The sequence below is a fragment of the Aphelocoma coerulescens genome, chromosome 23 (genome assembly GCF_041296385.1).
Source record: "Aphelocoma coerulescens isolate FSJ_1873_10779 chromosome 23, UR_Acoe_1.0, whole genome shotgun sequence".
Classification (NCBI taxonomy): domain Eukaryota; kingdom Metazoa; phylum Chordata; class Aves; order Passeriformes; family Corvidae; genus Aphelocoma; species Aphelocoma coerulescens.
Window position 1 is genome coordinate 252,592 of NC_091036.1, and position 23,700 is coordinate 276,291.

At 46.0% G+C, this 23,700-nt stretch overlaps 1 protein-coding gene across 27 annotated transcripts in view; it reads left to right on the forward strand.

Annotated features, from left to right (window-relative positions):
• Positions 1-23,700, forward strand: part of EPB41 (erythrocyte membrane protein band 4.1) — a 94,602-nt gene that overhangs the window by 51,932 nt on the left and 18,970 nt on the right. For 6 of the 27 annotated variants that reach the window (XM_069035824.1, XM_069035808.1, XM_069035809.1 and 3 more), the window contains exons 5-19: positions 1,024-1,066; positions 2,991-3,066; positions 3,523-3,741; positions 5,933-6,020; positions 6,558-6,710; positions 7,515-7,612; positions 7,925-8,097; positions 9,656-9,772; positions 11,000-11,128; positions 13,928-14,133; positions 15,899-15,955; positions 16,068-16,112; positions 16,871-16,933; positions 19,876-20,055; positions 21,979-22,029. In XM_069035824.1, the coding sequence (XP_068891925.1) occupies positions 1,024-1,066; positions 2,991-3,066; positions 3,523-3,741; positions 5,933-6,020; positions 6,558-6,710; positions 7,515-7,612; positions 7,925-8,097; positions 9,656-9,772; positions 11,000-11,128; positions 13,928-14,133; positions 15,899-15,955; positions 16,068-16,112; positions 16,871-16,933; positions 19,876-20,055; positions 21,979-22,029 (1,698 nt within the window). Of the gene's footprint in view, positions 1-1,023; positions 1,067-2,990; positions 3,067-3,522; positions 3,742-5,932; positions 6,021-6,557; positions 6,711-7,514; positions 7,613-7,924; positions 8,098-9,655; positions 9,773-10,999; positions 11,129-12,326; positions 12,438-13,927; positions 14,134-15,898; positions 15,956-16,067; positions 16,113-16,870; positions 16,934-19,875; positions 20,056-21,978; positions 22,030-23,700 lie in introns of all 27 variants that reach the window. The other 21 variants (XM_069035812.1, XM_069035830.1, XM_069035822.1 and 18 more) reach the window with 17 other exon arrangements.

A 23,700-nucleotide genomic window follows, 5' to 3' on the forward strand; every position in this document is an offset into this window, starting at 1 on the left:
TGGCCCTAAAAAGGCAAGTCTTCCTTTCAAATGGATTTTGTATCCCCACTTTTATATGTTAGAGCAGCAGACATATAAAAAGAGGCGATTAAATGCAAGTATTGCTGTCTCCCTGCCATGAAGTTACATCTCCTTCTGGTCAGGAGAGATTAGCCTGGGGGATTCAATGAGTTAATTCCTTCACCTCGGGAGACCTGGACAGTCCAAATCCTGCTCAGAGCTGGTGAAAATGAAGAGGTGGTTAAATGTAGCCTCTCCAGGAGGGTTGTTAGCCCTGCGCCAGTGCCTGCAGCAGGACAGGCCCTGACCCCTGCAAAGGGAAGGGCTCAGACCATGGAAAAAGCCGGAGTTGTGTTTTGAGGCTTACATTGCACCACTATCCCACAAAACCCCAAATTACAGAGGAGGGGGAAAAAGATACATTTCTAAATTTGTAGCAGAGATAATTACTAGAAACTTGAGTCATAGTTAAATGAAGTTTATGTCACACTTCTATAAAAAATTCCAGCCTTACTCAGGAATTGGGTGTTTTTACTCATATTTCAGCAATTAGGTCGTTGAAAACTATAGCTAATAATAGAAAGTCTTGGTGATCTTTGATCTGAATAGGGTAAGTAGGAGACAGGGTGCTTAAAATGAATGTATCTGTCCTATTTACCTATTTTTAAAGGTTCTGGAGAAAAAAAAAAAGGTGTTGTACAAGTGCCCCTGGTAGCTGGATGTGGCCATGGCCGTACCTGCTGCTCTGTTCTTGCAGCCCTAATATTCTGGTTTTTTTCCCCCCTCTTGTTCCTCCAGCTTCCTTAGGAGTCCCTGGTAGGTGAATGGTTGGAAATACACCCACTGAGACCACAGCCTGGAGTAAAAGTAGTGAAAAATGTACCATCTCTCCAGTTTCCATGGCTGCCTTTGTGTCAAATATTGTCTTCTTTTTTTTCTTTTGCTGTATTTTTAGCAATTTGCAGCTTTCTGTGGTGTTTCTGGAATGTCTGGTAAACTGTGAATGTTTTTATCCTCTTACAGACGTGGCTGGATCCTGCCAAAGAAATAAAAAAGCAGGTTCATGGTAAGTAGATTGAATTTATCATGTGTGGGGAGGTGTGGTTCCTCCTGGTGTGGCTTTGGTGAGCCATCCAGGGGCCCAGGGATGGAGAGAGGTCAAGTGAGGGTGGCTGGCAGGGATCAGCACAAGTTCAAGCAGTCTGTGCATCCTTTCTCTCCTTCTTAAGGACTTAGGGATGCTCTAGATTTAGGAAAAAATGTAATTTCCTTGGTAAAACAGCTTGGGGTGTGTTTGCCTGAAGCAAAGCCACACTGTCTGTGCAGTGCTGAAGTGGGGATGTGCTCCTTGCTGGAGGATGGGAAAATGGGTGTCAGTGGGAACCACTGAAATCCCAAAGGAGATTGGGAGACCCCGAGCAGAATTTTATGGTGAAACAAGGTTTTTTTATGGACTCTGGGGCTGGAATGAAAAACGGCTTGAGACATACCAGCTCAAATACCAGATGTTCTCCCAAATTGTATTTTAAGGTCTGCTAGCACTGAATTAGTTCAAGATGAGGACAGTGTCAAAATTAAATATGTTTTAGAGGCTTTTGTATTCTCTTGGGAGCAAGTCTGACTGCTTTGGAAGTAAAATACTGGTTTGGGGAAGGAAAATACTGTTTTATGGATGCTTTTGGTGGGAGGCCCAGGACAAAGTGTGTCATTAAGGCCAGATTAGGGGGGAAGTGCAGAGCTGTGGAGTAGGGAAAGCTCCTGGTCTTACCAACTTCTCTTGCAATCAGTAGCAGGGTGTGTGTGAAGGGCAGGAGCTGCTCCATCCATAAAATTCATCCGTGAGTGTAATGAACAGCAGCCTGCTGTGGAATCTGGCCCCCTGAGATGGGTTAAATGGCAAATTACTTGATTTTACTCAAAGTGAAGGTATTTTGCATATGAACATGTGGACACCAGTGTGTGGTGATTTAGGTAACCTCTGCTCCCTTCAATGTCATCTTGGAATCACTTGTTTTGAACTGTGTGTGATGAAAACAACGTGCCTTGTGTTTAATCCCAGTTATGGCGTTGCATAAGAAGTAAATCCAGGAATGCTCCATTCCCCCTCTTCCCTGTGTGAGATTGGAATAAACCTCTGAGCGAGTTAAGCGCAGGGGTAGATCTTCTCTTTCTGAAATAAATCTTATTTCGAACTAGTGTTAAAGGGCACAGCAGGGGGAGATGTAACTATGAAAATCGGTCAGTCAGGGCTGTTTTCTACTGGGAAATGGGATTATTTTCAAGGAGAAGAGAGAGTTACCTCTTCAGATGTGTCATCTGGGCTGTCCATACCACATATAATGCCAATTCTGTGTGTGATTATGTGGATTCTGGCTCAGTTAATGTCTGTAATGGTGCTATACAAGGTTTGCAACAAGCTGTATTAAAGCAATTAGGTCTGGACTTGAAAAGCTCTTCCTATCCTGGTGCTTTCTGGCTTCATCCAGAGGTTGATGCTTGTGTTGGGCTGAGTTTAACCTGTGTCTGACCACCTGATCCCAGTGCATTAGGCTGAGGAGTGACTTAGCACAGCCCTCCTCCAAATTTCAAAATTGGGTTGAGCAGTAAACCAGTCCTAATTCATTAATTACATTCTGTGTCTGACCTCTCTCCATGAATCCCTTTTCAGTCAATGAAAAAACATGTCAGTCATTGAGCTTCTTAGCAATGAATTTAATTTTTGCCACAAGTTGTGGTTAATCCAGGTGAATTTCCCTGCCTTGCTTTATTTTCTCCTGCTTTTCTTACCTCCTGTAAATGGAGTCACATCTTACATTTACACAGATGTTAAGCTGCAGCCAGCTGTGAGAACAAGCGGTATCAAATCAGTGTTGCATCTGCTGAATTCTGAAGATCAGATTGGATTTTCCCAGCTTTTTTTTATATCAACTGACCATCACAAAGCTGTCCTGGTGTGTTTATTTTTCTCAAGCTCTCCCTTGTCATTGCAGGAGGCCCCTGGGATTTTACCTTCAATGTCAAGTTTTATCCGCCGGATCCTGCCCAGCTGACAGAGGACATCACCAGGTGAGTCACCTGGGAATCCTACTGCCATATTCTCCTGAATATGGAATAGAAGTGTTTCCTATTTGGGTGGTTTTGCCCTCCTTCAGCAAGGAGATCAGATGCCTTCACCTTTTGGAGGGGGTTTGGTTTGCTTTTAGAGGATGTGAGGATGCTCCCACTCGCCACTGGAGTCCACATGTAAAGCAGTGTCATTTATAACCCTACCATGTGTGTGTTTGTATAGAAAAGTAAATTCTTACCTAAACCCAAGATTTTCTGGTCATAGTGTCCTTTACTCCCTTTGCAGAGTGGAGGTGACCTTGAATCCCCCAGTCCTCCATGCTGTTTACCTTGGGAATAAGTAAAAATTGGAAATGAGCATTGTTGTGTGTTCATCAGTGGCATAAAAACAGAGACTCTGATCCTCAAGTTAATAAATTTCTCCCTGTTCTCTGTGAATTTCCTTTCTGCCCCCAGGTATTACCTGTGTCTGCAACTTAGACAGGACATCCTTACAGGGCGGCTGCCCTGCTCCTTTGCCACCTTGGCCCTGCTGGGTTCCTACACGGTCCAGTCAGAGTTGGGAGACTATGATCCCGATCTCCATGGTCCAGATTACATCAGTGAGTTCAAACTGGCCCCAAACCAGACAAAAGAGCTTGAAGAAAAGGTTGTGGAGCTTCATAAAACATACAGGTAAGGTGTGGCGGCTGGAGGCCTTGTTTGTGCACAGCAACAGGAAATAAGGGAAATAATGGGATTTTCTGGTGTTTTCCCCACTTCTTTGAGATACAGAAAATCTGTGGATGTCCCATCTCTGGAAGCATCCAAGGCCAGGCTGGATGGGGCTTGGAGCAACCTGGGATAGTGGAAGGTGTCCCTGCCCATGGCAGGGGTGGAACTGGATGATCTTTGAGGTCTCTTCTGATCCAGACCATTCTGTGATGATTCTATGAACATCAGCTTTTAACAGAAGATCTAATACTTAGGACAAAATCTTTCTAGAAGCTGGAATTCTTTTTTCCTGCATGAAGAAGAAACTAAGTTTTTAGAAAGCACATGCAAAATCTTGCAGTTATTTATTAGCAAGTGCATTTTTCCCACAGAATAGCCATGAGAGTGGGGGTTAGTTCACGTGCAAATGCAAAATTGACTTGTTTTACCCTTCCACTTTGTCTTTTCTTAATATATTTCTTTGGGATCTGTGTAATTTTGGATTGTAGTTTGATCTCGTTTCTCTAGAGGCTACAGTTTCTCTCTACGCTACAGTAGCCTACAGCCTGTTTGGGGCATTCTTCTACCACATTTGACGAGTAACATTCATTACCTAACGTGGAAGGATTCCAGGTGATCCAGGAATTACAAACCTGCAGTTAATTGTTTCATAGTGCAGCCACGACTTGGGCAGGGGTGTCTGGTTCAGGTAGGGTTGAACAACTCCTAGGAGTCCCCTTGGTATCAGATTCAAAGGTGACAGTAAACCTCTTCCTCATCTTATTTTGGGTGCATCTTCCTTGAAGGGAAAAGAAGGAGCAAAGACAAGACTTTCTCACAGGCAGATGGGAACAAAAAACTGGAGCACAGTGGGAAGGGTGGATGTGGGCCCTGGCTGTGACCAGAGGTACAATTAACACCTCACTCAACCCTGCAAATCAATATTTTAAATTGATTCCCCTCCATTTACACTGAGAGGAGAGGAAATGAGGGAAAATAAGTACTGGGCCTCTGACAAGCTTCATGACTTGGAGTCAAAGGCCGTTGGCTGTGCTAGAAGTGGTGGATCACAGTGCTGAATTATTCATGGCTTCATTAGAAGGAGACTTCAAAAGGTATAAGATGTAGTTATATTTCATCTGTCTGCATGTGCAGGAGGAAGCAACATGTCCCCGTTTAATTTCTGGTCCATATTCTGTGAATATTAAACTTCAGAAGATTTTCAGTGGGAGTCCTAGAATCATGGAATTGTTAAGGTTGTAAAAGACTTAGAAGACCATTGAGTCCAGCCATTTACCCAGCCCTGCCAAGCCTGTCACTAAACTATGTCCCCAAATGTATCATCTGTGTGTTTTTTGGACATTTCCAGGGAAATCTCTGCTAAACCATGCCCCAGCTCTTGCTACTGTATTTGCAAAGCACAAGGCACCTATCAAGATGGTGACTGCTCCTGGGGCCTTCCTACAAGATTGTCCTTACAGTGGACTTTGCCCCGTCTCCCACCACTCAAACCTGTTTACATCACACACAAGATGTATGTGAGCGCTCAGTAAGGAAGACATCAAAGGAGGGCAGAAAATGAAGTGTATGCAGCTGAATCCTCTCCCAGCAGAGCTGTTAATGTACCACATACACCAGGAACTTATTAACAGGGACACTTCAATAACGTTGATAATGGCCTCCATTATCAGGATGTCTTTGTTAAATTGTGCCCCTCCTGCAGACAGGGCACCATCTGTTCCCAGAAAACCCCATATTCATCTGGTCCCCCGACTGGAATCTCTGCTGAGTGGTTTCAGCTGTCCTTGTGTTTGGTTTGGAGAACAATAGCTGGGTTTGGGGAGGTCTGGAGACAGCAGGTCTGGGGGGACAGGACCTGTCACCTTTTGCTCATTTGGGTTTCTTATGCTGAATCGAGTTTCGTCACCTCACTGCTCTTCCTCACTTCCTTCTCTAGTGCCAGTACAGCTTCACAGGAATAAAGTGCAGCTGCGTTACTGGGATGTCTCAAAGCACAAATTTGGGCAGTCAGAGTGATTTAATAATTAGTCATCTGGGCCAAAATTTGTTTGTATTGAAAGCAAAAGAAAATCTAAAGAATTTAATGAAGTCTAATCTGTCTCCTCTTAAAACCAGCAGTTTTGAGAATACCAAGCCCTTTCTTTTTCTACAGATCCATGACTCCAGCCCAAGCAGACCTGGAATTTCTTGAGAATGCAAAAAAGCTGTCTATGTATGGAGTCGACCTTCACCAAGCCAAGGTGAGAGCCAGCGTGTGTGCACCTACCTGTGGATTTTGTAATTTGATTATCCTTCCCTTGCAGGAGCAAGTTTACCTGTTTTAGGAAACTCCTTTGGAAAGAGAGGAAGTATGGAAATACAAACATACAACAGGAATGCCTCAAGCATTCCTGCAAGAGAAGTGATTCTTCCTGGTTTCTTATTATTTATATGTCACAGGAAACTTTCCAAAGCTCCTCGTATAGACAGGTCCTTGCTCTGAGTAACTTAGAATACAATATATATTCCCTGCCACGTGAGCCTCTGTGCTCCAGGAAATGCAGGATGGGCCCTAGATGAGCCCTTTGGGCAACCAGCAGAACAGGAGAGAGCAGCAGGAGGGAGGAGGTTGTCAGGAAAAGTGTGAAAGAGAAGGGAGGCTGGCCGTGGAGCTGGGAGCTGGAGTCTGGGTGGTGGGGAGGTGATTTATGTGAAGACCAGAGAGATAATTTGGAAGGCAGCTGTTGGCATGAAACTCATAACCCTGACACTGCTTAAATCCTCATCTGCATTCCCAGGACTTGGAAGGAGTGGATATCACTCTGGGAGTCTGTTCCAGTGGCCTTCTTGTTTACAAAGATAAACTGAGAATCAACCGCTTCCCGTGGCCCAAAGTCCTGAAGATTTCCTACAAACGCAGCAGCTTCTTCATAAAGATTCGGCCAGGGGAGGTACGGCTGGCTGCTGCGGGCTCCTGCCGTGCTCTGCTTCCTTGTGTGTGTCACTGGAGCGGAGCGGAGCGGGGAGGGGTCAGGCTCTTCCCTGCGCGAGTGTGTGACATCAGGGTGTCTGACCCCGGCTGGTGCCGAGCCCGGGCAGAGCTGGAGCTGCAGCCCCGCTGGTGACATCCAGCACCACCTCCTGGCATCCCCGGGTATTCCCAGCATCCAGGGAAACGCGTGGGAGGGTGACAGCTGAAACTGGGGCAGCGCTAACTACTTTTTTTGGAAACAGGGCAAGACAATGGCTCTTTGTCTTGCTTTCATTCAAAGAAAATAATTAAATATTAGAATGAGCTTTTCACCTAAGTGCAGGAGGCAGGGAATGGATGCATTGATGCTACCTCTCATGAATGGGGAAATCCCTGGAGCAGCCTGGCGGCATCAGGGAGGGAGGCTGCAATGGAGATCCACCTCTTTCCTCTTCTTCCTCCTTCTGCTTTCACTGCCATGACCCGGCCTCGCAGGGAGGTCAGTGTTTGACCCCAGCCCACAGCTGGGTGGTGTGACAGGGAGGAATAAATGATCTGACTGGCTGCAAAACCCACGGCATGTTCCTCTGCAAATCCCAGTGCATCCTGAGGAATGCCCAGACTAGTGCCCAAAGCCCTCTCTTTCCTCTGACCTGAGATCCTGCTGCACATTGCAGGGCAAGTTCAGGAGTTTGTGCCACAGCAGAACAGAGTGGTGGGCTGGGGACTGGGCTCCTGTCACATTTATTTCCTGCTATACCTAAATAACTGATATTTTCCACAGCAAGAACAGTATGAAAGTACAATTGGGTTCAAGCTACCAAGTTACCGGGCAGCGAAGAAGCTGTGGAAAGTATGTGTTGAACATCACACCTTCTTCAGGTGGGTTTTCTGAACAGTAGCCTCACCTTGAGTAACTTAGTGCTTGAATTTAACTATTGAAAATGAATATTGTTCTTTAGAGTTTTGGAAAAATGAAGTGAAATGGTTGCAGGGACTGCAGGTGTTTATTTTGCAGTAAATTTTAAGCAAGTTCTGCTTTTCAAGACCCATAAGACAGAGATCTTTGGGTCATGTGCATTTCCTTGGCCGGGTGGATGCAAGGGATTCCTTTAACGTATATTTTAATTCCTCTTCACATGCCCCTTTCTTGCCCTGGGGGTGTGATTTTTAAATGGTGTGTGTGTCTTTCAGGCTGACTTCCACCGAGGCCATCCCGAAGAGCAGGTTCCTGGCGCTGGGCTCCAAGTTCCGCTACAGCGGCCGGACGCAGGCACAGACACGGCAGGCGAGTGCCCTGATCGACCGGCCCGCGCCCCAGTTCGAGCGCACGGCCAGCAAGAGAGCATCCAGGAGCCTCGATGGAGGTGAGTGAGTCCCTGCTGCGTCTTCTCTCTCCCTTCTGGAATCACCAGGATGCTGAAATACTCCTTAAGGAACACCTGGATTCCCTGCTGTACAAAAATGCAGGCGTAACTTGTCACTGTAGTACAAGACCTTGTTCCCACCCCTTATATATTTAGGAATTATGTGCCTGTACTGAGACTGAATTGATGCTCAGTTGGTTAGAGCAGGGTGCTGATAACACCAAAGGGATGGATTTGTTCCCCATATAGGTCCTTCACTTAAGAGGTGGACTCGATGATCCTTGTGGGTCCCTTCTAACTCAGAAAATTCTGTTTCATCACACAACCTTCATTCACATCAACAGAACCAACCAACCAAAACAAAAATTCCCCCTACAAAAACCATAACAGCATCATCACAACACAGAACAAAAGTGGACAGTTTACACCAAATCCCTTGTCCCTTCAGCACAATCACAAGAAGAATTCCCCACGATTGTTCCACCCTCTAACATTGTTCAGTACTTTTTCCCATTACCTCTCCCAGTTTTTATCCGTATCTCAATATCACAGCAGTGTGAGGGCTGTTACGGGTAAATGAACATCATCTCAGCCAGACCCAATACAAAAATGCAAGCCAAGGGTGGTCCCAGCAGAACTGACTGATGAAAAGAATGTAGGTGGGTGCTGAAGGCTTACGGCAAAGTTCTGTTTGTAAAGATATTTCTTCATTCAATCTCAAAGCATTTTCCTTTAGAAAATCGGGAATTAAGCCATTCTGTTTGTTTTGTTTAATATAACTTCTTAAATTCCATAGTTTTACATGAGGGGAGATTTTTTGCCACGATGGAAACTTTTCCAATGTCTCTTAAAGCGATGCTCAGGTTGGAGTTGAGGTGCGTCAGTCAGATGGGGCTCATCCCTGAGATTTTTAAAAGAGATGGATAGCAGTAGAGGAGGTGAGGCATGGAAAAGGGAGTGCCTAAGTTTGATCCATGTGACCTGTATCACAGGGTGTTGAGATCTAGGGAAAGAGTATCCCTGTGCACTGTGAGGATCCAGGGAAAGAGGAGCCTCCCTGTGCACCACGGACACCTGATGGAGCAGGGACTGTGCCGCTTTGAGCCCTGAATTTATGCTGCAGCCTGGGGGCACCAGGGCTGTGAATTTATGCTGCAGCCTGGGGGCACCAGGGCTGCCCAGCACCCCATGGCCAGCAGCAGCCAGGCTGTCCCTGCTCCTGGGCTCAGTGACATCCTGAGCCTGGGCTTTGTGCCTCAGAACTGGAGGGAAGGGGATGGTTCAAGCTTCATAAAGCAAATCCAAATTCCAGCTTCCCTGTGGTCTGGGCATGTGAGGTTCCTCAGGCACGGGGCACAGCAGCGAGGGGACCGGTGCTGCTGGTTTCCCCTCGCCCATGCCATTGACCCCAGATGAGTAGAGAAATTGCAGCTGCAGTGCTACACCTGGATGTCAGAGCTTGGAAAAGGGCCAGCCTGGGAATGTGACACTCCTGCCCCCGTTGATGTCTGCGCCTTCGCTGTGCGGGAGGTCGTTAATGTGTGCCCCATTTCTTCAGCTAAACGTGCGACTCAAAAGGTTGAGTTCAGAACCGTAGAGGAAGAGAAGCAGAAGGAGGTGGTGGTGGTTGAGGTTCCTGAACCAAAACCTGCGGATCAGATCCGAGAGAAGCCAGGTATAGCTGTGGTGGTGGCTAAAACTCTCTGCAGTGCCTTTCCTATCCTCTACATGCTTGTTCCTGACAATTCCAAGTTTCACCAAATCTGGTGGCTTTCTCTTTTCATTTCTTTGCAAGAAGAGTTTTGCAGTGAGGTGACACAGCCCAGCTCTGGGAGACTCCTTAAATTTCCACTTTGCACCTCATTAGACTGTAATTCTTGTGGGGAGGTAGGGAAAAGATTAGGATGTGCTGGCACTCGAGAACTCTCTTGTTAAATTTGGGTAGTTTTGTATATATGGATTTGAAAACTTTAAAGTTTGATCTTGAAACGTCTTGTGAAGCTTCTGAAATTCTTCATCCCAGGACCTCCTTGCCATTTTGGGTTGGGTTTTGGGGTTTGAGAAATGCTACCCATTTTACTCTGTGGAGCTTGTATTTCTCTTAGGATAGGTACTATTAATAAATATGAATGTCCTTATGAGGTGTGTAGGTACAGCAGCAGATTGGAATATTTGTAAGTGTATCACAGCAGCAGTGTTGCAAGTATTTGCAGTCTTCATCACTTGGGTAGCGACCACTTGTGGTGTGTTAGGGCTGCATATAATTCGCATGCAAATGCTTTGGGTACCCTCCTCCCACCCAGAATTTTTTACGGCGTACTTTTGACTGCATTACTGCTTTTCTAGTATCTAGATCAAGTTTTCATGAGGTGTGGCAAACTTCCCCATCATGGGCATTCCTTGAATCAGCATCTCCTGGTGGCGAAAGCCCGGTGCTGTAAAAGCAGAAGGTGGGGAATTTCAGACACCAGGGTAGATTTGAAGTTCGTCACTCAAATATGTTGAATTAAAAATGCTAGATTTTAGATAGGATTTTATCTGGATGAGTTTTTCCTGGATTTTGCCAGCCAGCACCTGCCTCCCTCCAGACTTTGTGGGCAGAGCCCTTCCTAGTTCCACTCTCGAGAGCTGTTCATGTGTCCCACGTCTCCCTTCCTGGGCAAGGAGCCCGTAAAGCTTATTTTTGTGTTCTTTTCTCCTCTCATCCAATTCACTGTTGGGTCTGACAGCATTAGAAAGACTGACACACAGTTCCATGGTGGGAAATGACTGTTGAGCTGCCTCCAAACCTCCTTGCTTGTTCCCAGCTACGGAGAACGATCTCCTCACTCCTTGCTGTGGTGACCATCGCGTGTCTGTGCGGGTCCCCAACCCCCATTAACACCTGCAAACCTCTTTCTAGCCAAACACACTCTTGAAACTTTTGAAATGAAACCCATTGCAGAGGAGGAAGAGGAGGAGGAGAAGGTAGAGGTGGTTAAGGTTCCTGTTGTCAAGCCAAAGTCAGCGGAGCTGGTGCAGCCGCGGTCAGGTACAGCCGCAGTGGTGTTTGGCGGCAGTGGCTCCTGTGCTGTTGCTGCTGGGGTGAAGTGATGCAGTGCTGTAGGACAGAGGTTACACTGGTTGTGGTGCTGTTTGTTGGCACTAAAATCACCCCGGCTTTGCCGTGTGCTGCTTTTCAGGTGCTCTGGCTGCAGTGAGGGGGTGCCATGCCCTGGCTGTGTGTGCAAATGAGTGTGCAGTGGCCTCTTAATGCTCCTCCAATACTGTCCCTTCTTGTGAGGTTTGTTCCCCTGAGCTGTAGGAATGTGCAGTGCCTGGAAATCAGGTTACGAGATCTGGGACTGCTGGAGGTCACCTATATTCCACTTAATTTCTTCGCTAGGGAGCTGCTACTTCCCTAGTTGGGGAACGATGTCAGAGCAACATCGCTGCTGCAGATTCATATTAATCATAATTAAAAGTAGAGTTGATTATTTTTTATCAGGAAGAGGAGGTTGAAGCCATAGAGGGAGGTAACTGGGAACATCACATGTTTCCTTGGTTAGTATGAAAACCACTGGAGGATGGTCATGGCCCCAAGGCTGCCAGAGCTCCAGGAACATTTGGACGCTTTCAGGCACCGGGTGAGATTGTTGGGATGTCCTGTGCAGGACCAGGAGTTGGACTCGATGATCCCTGTGGGTCTCTTCCAACTCAGCAGATTCTGTGATTCTGTATTCCATGGGATGTATGGCGGCAGATGGAACCATCAGCTGGTGTCAGACCCGAGCACATCCAGGGCTCTCCTGCTGGAGCTGCCCCTTCTCATCCACCTCCTGCACTTTTCTTCATCCTGGCTTTCCTGCTCCCAGTAGGGACTGTTGGTGAGGTGATGGTGATCAGTCATAGAATTCTGGAATGGTTTGGGTTGGAAGGGACCTTAAGGATCATCCAGTTCCAACCTATGTTTTATATCTTGTATTTTGGGGCAGTGCTTTTTACTGTGTTTAAATCGTGTCAAAATAGCCAAAGGTGGTTAATCAGGAAAATGTAACTAAAATACAGTTCTGGCAGCCCAGAACTCATTGTTGGATGGCACAGGAAAAGCTTGGTGTCTGTTACCATTTTTCCTACATGTCTTGATGCTCTGGGAGAGCAGCAAGAGAGGTGGCCCTGCGGATTTACTGGTGGCAATATTGCTGCTTCCTCTTTGAGGTGGCATTTTAACACATCCGTAACTTTTTTAGCCAAACGTGATCTTGGCAGTATTGAGATAAGCCCAATTGAAGAGGAGGAGGAGGAGGAGGAAGAGAAAATGATGGTGGTGAGAGAACTAGAACCGTTCCCGAAGGAGTCAGGTACCACCTCAATGGCAGCTTTGCACTCCCAGCATCCTCCTCATCCCGGCCATCCCTGCCATCTCACCTCTGTACAACCTTCCCAGCAGCTGTCACTGCTTCCGTGACATAAATACACCGGGACACAGCACCGACTGTCCTTTGAAGAGGCCAACACAGTGTCTGGGTCACAGAAATGAACTGCTGTGCTGAGGAGCAGGGAGAGAGCGGAGCTGGCAGTGGTGGGGTGGGTTTTAAGGTTGCTTACAACAGGATGTGGTGTCCAGGAGTTTGTCTTGAAAGTGTAATTCCAGTCTCTGGAAGCTCAGGTTCTTTTTTTCCCCTCCACCTTGTACATTTTTGGCCACGTGGATACTTTATGCTCTCTGTGTTTTATTAAGACACAGATGAGATGCTACCTTTTCAGTACAACGGGAGTTCTTACTAAGGAGTTGCTTGAAATTACAGTTTTTATTATAACACCAAATTTTCTAGTGTCTTTGACTGACTGGACACAAGTGACCTCCTGTTGGCCGGAATAGGATACACAATATGATCCTGCTGCAAACTGTGGCTTTGGGAATATGAGACCACGTCAAAGATATTATTTTATGTGACAGGGTATCATTTTAGTGAAACATCCCTAAAAACCAACATCAGGAGAACCAAATAGCTTATTGTATCCCTAGGTACACACAGGAAATTAATTTGGGCTTGCTTTGTCACGCAGCTCTGGCTTGAATATTTCCTTGGGGTCAGGCAACTACCTGGCAAATCAGGAATTGAAAGAAAGGAGTAGGCAGTTGATTTTATGTGGACCTAGTGCTTGTATTTATGACTGTCATCCTCTGAAAAGATGATTTTTGGCAGCATGCTGTTCATTTCTGCACTGTCACTGGCCTGGAGGTGCTGGGTATCTTCCCACCGCGCTGCCGTGAAGATACCCAGTTCAGACACGCAGCCCCAGCCTGCCTTGAAACCCACCGGGAAGTTGCTGACAAGGTTTCTAGAGCAATGCTTGTTGATTATTTTTTGGGGAGAGAGAGGAAAGCCTGTGTTTTCTCTTCCAGAAGCCATCTGTTTCTGGTTGAGGAGATGCCCATGAGTACAGAACTCCTCATGGTGTGTCTTTTCTAGTTGCATTGGAGTGGAGTCTGTGTCAGTTGTGTGTGAAGGACCCAGAAATCCATGGCACAATGTCAAAAATAGATTTGCCTTTCTGGTGTGGCTTCTCTGCAGAGTGCAAGCTTGCTTTTTGTAAACCATATGGTGTGGGGTTTTATTTGATTTTATTTTAAACCATAAGGAAAATAATCTCAACTCTCCAGTACTAAACGCACAAGCTGCTTTGCTCAACATCTTTATTTCTTTTCCCTTTTCTTTTGTCCTCCTCCTCCTCCTCCTTCTCCCTTTCTTTTTAAATGACAGCACTGTAATTTGGAAAGACTTTGCATAGTGCTTTGAAAAATTACCTGCTCTGAACCTTGTCCCTGTCTGTCCCCCATCCTCAGCAGTGGCCGTGATAACCCCAGAGCGGAGTCCCCGGCCCACCTCAGCCCCAGCCATCGCTCAGAGCCACCCCGCAGAGCCAGCCCCAGCTAAGCCTGATGTGAAGGACGTGGCCACATCTAAAGTAGGGAAGGAAACAGCAAAACTTGATGTGAGACGTGAAGAATTTCCACCGGAGAAAGCCAAGGAGCCAGTGGATGCCTCAAGGGTAGGTCAGAGCAGAGTCTCTTGGGAAGAGCCAGGCTGGAGCATCACTCGAGAAGCCGCCCCAAAGCAGGAGCTCCGTCCTGGGAGATGAGGGGTTTATCCCTCTCCCAGGTGTTGCGTGGGAGCAGGCATGGGGGTCTGGGTGCCAGGGAAATCCCAGCCCTGGCATTCCAGGTAGAAGAGGGAGCTCCAGGGCAGACGGGTTTTGGTGGTTGTAGTCAAAGCAAGTGCAGCCTGCTGATAGATGGTTAAAAACACTGGCAAGAGCTGCACGTGGTCGTGGAACTGGAGTTCAGGGCTCACCCGTGGTCAAGCTGTACCCCCTGATTCCTGGTATGACAGCAGGAGGGAATTCAGTGAAATCAGTGATAATGGATCTGGTCTGCAGCTCAGCGCCAGAATGTTTTTCACATTGATAGGCTTTTGCTGGGAGAGCTGGTAATACAGTGCTGCAAACTGGACTAAAACTTTAGTTGAAAATGGCAGTGGTGAGACCTTGGGGAGTTTATTGTTTAAATTCAGTACTTTTAACCATTATTTGATCTTTCTACAAGTGCCTGAGGTCTTTGCTGGGGTTGATACGTGTGTGCTGTTCTAATAAGTCGAAATAATGTGCAAAATTATTGTTGATATTACAGTGTCCTTAATATTCTGCAGATCTTACTGACTTATTGAAACCTTGCAGTGGTGCACCACAAGTGTTTGCCTTGAGACCAAATTTTCACATTACTCCAAAATTTAGCTGCTCTCAGCATTGCTGGAGCCACATATTCTGTAACATATCACACAGTGGGTCTTGTGTGAACATCTCCAGGGAAGATTCCTATTAATTAAGGTTGGGAGAGGAAGGTGAAGAAAGGGCAGTTGCTTCAAAAAATCCCATGGCCTGTGTGAACAGTAATTTTTAAATGAAAATGCCAAAGGGAACTTCAGGCTGTCACTGTTGGGTGGGAATCGGAGCACAGAATTCCTGCCCTGCTGTTCCTGCCCAGCTGCTCCCCCTCCCTCATGTTACACTGAGAACGAGGAAATTTTACTTATCCCATCTCACTTATTACAGGTTTTTTCCTAAATGCTTAAACATTGGACTTTTTTTCCCCTTTAAATATAGATGTGGGAGGAAATTGTGAATTTAAACGTGCCAAATTTACTGTTTCTCCAATGGAGCTGCATCACTTCTTTTAACACCCACTGATGCTTTTGCCTTCAGAGTCCTTTGCAATCCAGTTTCCCTAAAATACTTCCCTTAGAGTGTTAAGACAATCTTGGCTCTCTACTTATGGAAAGGAAAGAACTTAATTTGTGATGTTAGGCTTGGTTTTGTAGCTATGCCTGTTCTTACTGCCTCTGCCAACATAATACCTGTGATATAACCAATAATTTCTGGGTTTGGGAAGGTCTGTGTTGATTTGAGCATGTTGCTTTGTTCGGATTTTCACTGGGAGATCCAGCTGCAAACGCCATTTGAAAACATTGCCTGGCCAAGCTAATGCAAGTGGGAAGCCCTTCTTCAGAAGCACTGGAGAGCACTGGTTTCAAATACAAATAATTCTCAACCTGGAGGAATTATTTAACGTGCTGTTGACTAACAGAGTGCTGGGGAGCTGCCGTGTCATTAACCCCTGCCCAGGGCTGCATGTTGGTTTTTGCATGTTCCCCCAGCACTTCAAAACCAACTTTATGCAGCCGTGTTTGGAAACTAAATGGTTTCTTGAAACAAATCTACTAACGAGAAATGTTTTTACCAATTTATTTCTTAAATGTAGGTGAGGAAAACACACATTGAGGTCACAGTCCCCACCACGAATGGTGCCCAGCCCCAGGTTTGTGCTAATAATTCAGTTTAGGTTGCTCACACTTCTTTTTTTCAAGGTTCAACGTAGTTAAATGAACCAACAACTCTTTTTTTTTTTTTTTTTTATCACTGCCCAACAGCAGCAGCCTGCAGAAAAAGAGGAAGAGCTGATAAGAATGAGGAAGGTTAGCCATTTTACCCTTTCACTAGCCAAATTTGCCATGTCATTCATGCATCTGTAACCTGTTTAAAAAGACAATGCTCCAATTTCTTCATGGGCTTTAGGTTGGGGTGTTGATTTTCTTTAAACTAGCAAATACTTGATTTGGAAATTAATACCTTTTTGTCCCATAGACAACCTGATTGCTAAAATTATGCATGTTGAATGTTCAAAAGAAACACACTTGGTTTGATTTATGAAATTTCTTCTCTGTAACAAACTTAGTTAGAAACTAAACGTAGCCTGCATTGCAGGAAATGCAAAAATAAAACCAAACCAGGAGAAAGCTTTTTTGGTATTAAGTAATAGGGAAACATCCAAGATGGGAAAGTGGTTAAGGTGCAGTTGCTGTGCACTTTGGGACCTCATGAAAATGCCATCAGGCAGTGCAGCCTCAAACCCAAGGGTGGGCCTGCATCTCTCAGGAATGTGGTGTGGTGACTGTTCGAGGCTTCCACAGAAAACCAGGAATTGTCTCTTTGTGGCCAGAGCCAAGGCCCCCTGGGAGCTGTCTCTTTAAAGGACTCATTGCATCTCCCATTCTCCATGTGCCAGACCCCCATTCCCAGCGGGAATTCCCACCCCACGCTGCCACAGCGCTGCACTTCCAACCTTGAGTTAACTTTTTAATTTGCCAATTTATCGATCCCGCAAGACCAACATTTTAATTTTTTGTGCTTTTTTTTGTTTGTTTTGTTTTCCCCTTTTCTTTCATTTTCACAGAAGAGATCAAAGAGGCTAGATGGTGAAAACATTTATATCAGGCATAGCAATTTAATGTTGGAGGTTTGTATGAACTCGAAGCTTTTTTTGAGTTGCATTTGCTAAACCTTCTGCATCTGCGCTGAACTTCTTCCTCTTCTGCTGCTGCCTTTGTTTTTGCATGCTCTTGCATGAAAGACCTTTTGATTTGATTTGATTTGATTTTTTAATTATGCTTCTGCATGGTGACAGTAAACATGATGATGTGCAGGCCTTCTTCCTTCTTCCTCTTCTGACTTTCATTCTCTCATACCTACCCAAAATACATGATTGGCAGTGCTCAGATCTGTTCTGGGATCCGCTGGCTGCTCAGGGGGTCATGGATTGTAATGGGGGGCTCACGGACCAGATTTTCACCGCTTGAAACAAATTATTTTCCTAGGGGAAAAGTCAGTCTGCGAAAATACAAAATTCAGGATGAGCTGCAGGTGAAATTGGAACAGATTGCCCAGAGCAGCTGTGGCTGCCCCATCCCTGGAAGTGTCCCGAGGCCAGGTTGGATGGGGTTTGGAGCACCTGGGATAGTGGAAGGTATCCCTGCCCATGGCAGGGGGAGAATGGCATGGGCTTTAAGCTCCCTTCCAACCCAAACCATTCCAGGATTCCATGAAATTGTCAACTCTGTGGTGTCCAGGCCACCACAATGTCCATGTTGCTTCAGGCAGGAGGGATCCTTTTGGATGCTGCAGTGGTGTTTACAGCTTCTCCATCCTCCTCCCAGCCCTTCCTGGCCTTGAACCACCTCACCACCCCTGGGCCCCATCCTGCCTCAGTGCCAGGTCCCTGTGGATCTGACAGAGAGGCTCGGTGGTCACCGGTGGCTCATCCTTCCACATTACAGCTCTTCCCTTTGGATTTGGGAGCCCTTTGCACTTGGTTTCACCCAAGCTCAGTCTCAGAACAGACCATGCCAATCATATATTTTATTTTTTTTAATACACTCTGTTATGGGAGATGTTTTGTGGCTTCTGATACTCTGGTCCTGTGTTATGTGTTTCTACTCAAACTTGCAGCACCAGCAGCTTATAGGGTTTCCCTGGTGGTATCTCTTGAAAGTGGAGTGTACTAACTGCATTCTCCTCATCAGAATGTTCAGTTTTGCAGCTTCTGCCTGGGTTTCTTTGGAGGTTTTTTTTGTTGTTTTTTTTTTTTTTGACTGCTACTACATAGAGCTTTGAGTCACAAGTGAAGGGTCTGCACATGATAGGCAGAGTTCGGCCACTGCCAGAGCGCTCTGAAGACCATGCCGGTTGCTTTTTCACCCAACTCAAACAGCTCCAATTCCCCAACCCCAAAGAGAGCTTTGTCATTGCTTCTAACCCCCTTTTTCCTGTCAGTGCAATACTTGCCTCCGAGCCCTTTCCCTCCCCACTCCCCTTCCCACAGTTCTGTTGCAGGTGCTCCAGCCCTCCCCTACAACTGGGCTGACCCCCTTTACTCCCTTTATTTTTTTAATCCATGCACTTGGCAAATCAGATATTTTCCTGGCAGATCTCACCCTCCTGAAGCTGCCTGTTGATTTTACTGAAAGCCTTTTAACACTCCACGTGCTCCGGGTTCCTGCAGAAGGGGCAAAACAGGAGGAAAAGGGTGATGCTGAGCAAGCTGGTTCCTCAAGGTGCTCCCCAGACCCAGCTCCACGTAGCTCCTCGTGGCTTTGGCTCCTCTGCCAGCCCTCCCAGGCCTTGCTCCTGCACAGTGCTGGAAAACCAAGGTGGTCCTTCTCTCTTCTCTGAGCCAGGAGCAGCTGCGGGGTTCTTGGATCAGCCACGGATTTACCCCAGAGTCCATAGCAGACTCATTTCTGCTTTCTTCTCCTACCTAACAGGCACCTGCCTTGTACTTTCATCTAGGATGGAAGCCAAAATTTGTTATTTTCCCCCCAGAACTGTGCCAAAAAGAGTAAATATTGTTAAAGAGGCCTTTGGGGTCTAGCTCTGTGGAGGGAGGGTGTTGTGTTCTGGGTGAGCGGCAGGAATGAAGATTTTTGGGAAGGCCCCTCCTTTAGGGCTGCATTTGCTGTCCCATCTTCTGAAATCGATGGGCCAAGTAACAACTAAAAGCACAAAAACAGTGAAATTTCCCAGCGATGCTTTAACTGACCTTGATTTCCCCCTTTCTTGCTGCTTTTTGGCCCTGTCCAGAAAAGTTGTTGTTTGGCTTATGCAAAAGCTTTCTTTTCTACAACCTCTGGTTTGCATGCAAGGAAGAACTACTTCCAACAAGTTGACTTGCCTTGAAGTCTGTGTGTTTATGCTGTAAACTGGCATCAAAGAGTAAAAATGTGACTTTTTCCAGATGAAAAATTTTAGCAGGAGTTTCTTGATTGATCGAGCATAAAATAAATTTTCTGTTCGATTTTTTTTTCCAAAAAAATCATCTCATCTTCATTTCTGAAGTCTAAAACCTCCTATGGTAGCTCCTGGAGGAATGAGATGAGAGGGAGAAGAAAAATGCTAATGGGGATATTCTAGAAGCAAAGATAATTCCTGCTAGGATGAAAGAGAAACAGGTATGAAGAGAGTAAATAAAATTGGGAAAACATTTTCTTGATCATTAATTGTATTGATACCTGGAAATACTCAGGCTAGCAGAGGGAAAAGAAAGCAAACCCACACAGTTTAAAGACGTTAATTTAAATAACCCAAACAAACCTAGTCTGGCAACTTTAAAGAATCCCGTTTGGGGAGAATCCATGAGTTTCCAGCTCAGCTGTCATCTGGTTTGGTGTAGCTTGAGATGAACCAATGGCGTCTCCCGCTCCTGGAGGAGACCCCGTTCCGTGATTGCTGTTTATCCCAATTAATCCAAGAGGAGGAGAGAGGATGCTCCCTTTGTGTGTTTGCAGTGTGAGCACAGTTTGGGAAGTCGGCAGCAGCTCTGCTGAGCGCAGCTTTGCTAAGCACAGCTTAGGCAGTCCCAAGCCTCTCCGTGTCCCCTCACTTACCCTGTCCTTTTGCTGATAGGATCTAGATAAGACCCAGGAAGAAATAAAGAAGCACCATGCCAACATCAGTGAGTTGAAGAAGAACTTCATGGAGTCCGTCCCGGAGCCTCGGCCGAGTGAGTGGGACAAACGTTTGTCCACTCACTCCCCTTTCCGAAGCCTCAACGTCAACGGGCAGATTCCCACGGCAGTGGATGGAGTGAGTACCTCGGCACAGGGCGTCCAAGGGGCGGCTTTGCAGTGTGGGGTTCAGCCTCAGCTCCCCTTAGCTTCTGCTTATTTTGAATTGTAACAGTTAGTAGCGACTTGCAACATGCAGAATGTTCTCTGAGAGAATCAGAGCTTTAGTCACAGTGTTGTAAAAATCTGATTTTTTGGTAGAGAAGGATATAAGAATCCCTTAACTGGCATTGAAGTGTTGCTGTCAGTGTGATGCTAGAGAGCACTTCCCGTGGCTGATTCGGGGACTGGCTCATTCCTGGATCTCCCCAAAATGTGGAAAAAACCCTAGCAAGCCAAAAATCCAAAGACCTAAATTATTACTTCAGAGGTAATATTGCAGATAACCCAGTGGAGAAGCACTGGGTTATCTGCAATGGGATGGGCTGGTTTTTCCAAATTCACTTTATTCTCCAGTAATCTGGTATGTCATTGGGTTTAGACTTGCATTAGGAACTCCAGGTGCTGATCTGCTGTGGAGGCTTTGAGAAGACTCCTTGGGTGGCCACAGCAGGGCTGTTCAAACATGATAGGAATCTCCCTCCTTCCAGGAACTGTGTGTTAGTAACCACATACACTCACAGTTTCTCGGCTAATTTCCTTAAAAAGGTAATTTTTCAAGGAAAAACCAGTCACCATCTGGTTTCTTCTTGGCTAACAGACACCTCTGTGTCATATTGGTGATAACTGGCTCAGATTTGGAGCTTGTGAGTAAAACTGTAGTTAGTGCCTGTGGTAATCAGTCTTTTAAGTAGTAAATGCAATTTTTTATTGCAACAGAGAAATTGCATCCTGACTGCAAGTAGGGGCAATTGAAGACTCTCCTGGTTGAAAGCCCAGTTTTTCCCTTTCTGTCCCACAGCCCTGCAGATGAACTAGTATTTAATCTTCAAACAAGGCAGATACTTATTAATCAGGAAATAATTTTGCAGTGGATGGAGGGTTATTGGAACACATACAAGGGCTTTAACACCAAGTTTACTACAGGCTCCTCAAAGCTTGGAGTAAAGCCAGGACAGCTAAAGGGCTTTTTTTGCCTGCTAGAAAAATGAGATCCCCAAAATGAACTTAGTCAGGGTTGGTTGTTAGAGAATCTCAGAATGGTTTGGGTTGGAAGGGAATTTAAAGCCACTCCCTGCCATGGGCAGGAACCCCTTCCTCTGTCCCAGGCTGCTCCAAGCCTCGTCCAACCTGGCCTCGGACACTTCCAGGGATCCAGGAGCAGCCACAGCTTCTCTGGGCAATCTATCATTGGGATTACCCTGTTTAACATCTGGATGGACTTTGCCCTCTTGCTGAGCCTCAGTGTAGATTCCCCAGGAGTGTGGGTGGCAGAGCTCTGCTCACAGTGCCACATGGGTTTTGGGGTATGGGTGGGATAGAGCAGAGGCTCTCAAGCTCCACAAATTCAGTTCAACAGTGTTATTCTTGGTTTTTATGAAGAACTTCTTGCAAGATGACCACACTGAGATCTTGGAGGGCTGCTGGTCACCATAACTGGATGGTGTGGGCTTGTCCCACCTAAGGCTGCAGTGGGTCTGCAGCACTGCAAGAATTGGTGTCGGCCCTGGATTTGAATTTCTGGAAATTTCTTCTTAATCTGGTCCTCTTTGAAGTGATCTCACTTGGAGGTGGCCATGTCCTGCTATGAACTTCCAGAAATGCATCTTCCCCAGGCACTGACTGGGGAGAAAGGTTTCCCTCACCGCATGTGTTGAAGGATCATAAATCAGATGGTAATTTAAGGATGGTAAATCATTGTGCAAAGCCATTGCTCCTGTTCATGGTGGTACCTTCACCCTGCCTTAGTGGCCAAAGGGTTTTTTGCCAGGGGCCACTTTTCTGCTATTCCTGTATGTTTTATTACAAGACAACTGAACCTTAACACGCTTTGTGTGTCCAGGTCAAGAAAGTCACTGTCCCATCTTCTGAGAGACAGGTTGGTGGGCTTGAGGTAAAGCTGCTGCTCTGATCTGTGCTTCTGAACCAGACTTGCTATTGCAATGGCACCGAGCAAAAACTCAACAGCAGCTGCTGGATAACATTTTTCTTTTGGCTACATGAAGTAGTTTCATAACTCACACCCAGAGGACTTTGGCACTGCTGCAGCTTTTGCAGCTTTCAATTTTTGCTTATTTTGGTGCATGGCTGGTTCGAAAAAGCTGCATGACCGATATAACCGTGTATTCAGAGATGAAAGCACTTCTGAAAATTTAACTGTTCCCTGTTCTTTTTATGTTGTCTTTCTTTCCGTTTTTTTTTTTGTTGTTGTTGTTTTAATGATCATGTTACTCTTGCATTTTATATTTTCTTTTGCTGCCCAGTCTCCCAGCTACTTTCTCCCGAATTCTCACCACTTAGGGGTGTGCAAAGAACCAGTCCCAAAATACCACACTGACCAGCGGAGGTTGGCTCAGCTGAGGGAGCTTAGAGCCAAGTTTTTCCTCTCCTAAGTACACTTGGGTTTGACCAGGGCTGGCAAACTAAAGGGATGCAGAGTTACGGAACAGCAACATTCCCACAATCTTTTCTTTCTTCAGCAGAAGTTCTGAAGCCCTTGCATGGTCCTGTGTGCTGATTTACTCATTCCGGGTTTTTATCATTCTTTAGACTCCAAAACCAAAAATGTTAAACACGGAGCAGAATTCCAGGAGTTTGCACTGTTCCTACTGCCATCCTGCCCGTTCCATGCGTGGGATTTCTAAGATTTACAGTTTTTCACTTGTTCTGGTAGAATTTTCAAACCAGTGGAAATTTTGATACTCTGGTCAGAACTTTGGAAAACCATTTTGTTTCTGCTCTGCAGTCTGGCTGTTCCGTGGGATTTTCCAAACGCTGGGTGTTAAGGGCACTGTAGATTAGGAAGCTGTCAGAGACCACATTTTGTACTGCACCATTCCTGTTTCGAATGCCTCAAACCTTTTTCTCAACCATTCCAATTCCAAAACACTCTGGAAGATTTTGAGAATCCACTTTTCTGGGAGGGCAGGCACCAGACACCCATGATCCTGATGCAGATGTTGATGAGCTGTCCAGAGAGGACATGGTTCTGTAGCTCCAGAGCTGGTGTGACCCAGGTCACCAGTGGCTCTGCTCCCCAGGGCAGTTTATTTTATGCTGAGAAGAGCTGCCCTAATGCTTTGCACATCTCCAAGTGTCATTTTGGGCACTTTCCATCTGTCATTTTTGTTCATCTCTCTCTGTCTTTCTTGATCTTCTACCATGAAAGCAGACACGGGAACGGCCTCTGTTAGTACAGGATGAAGACAAACTAAAAAAGCAGGAGATACCTACTGAGACAGCCTTTCCCCGGCCAGCAAGTGAAGCAACTCTTCCAAAGGTTTCTATTGCAATCCCTGAAGAGCAGAAATCACTCAAAAAGTGTCAGCTGTACTCTAGCATTTTTCCTTCTCCACGTATTCCCTTTATGATGTCCTTTCTCCTGGTCATAGCACTGACTGTTTGGTGGCTGCTCTTTCTCTGAGTGGCAACAGGGTCATGTTGAAACCTCAAGACCAAAGCTCCTGAATTTCTTGGCTGTAGTCTCTGCTGCAACTTCCTTGTCCTGGTCTTTGATCTCCGTAGTTCACTGTCCCAGGGAGGGACACCCTGTGACTGTCGTATT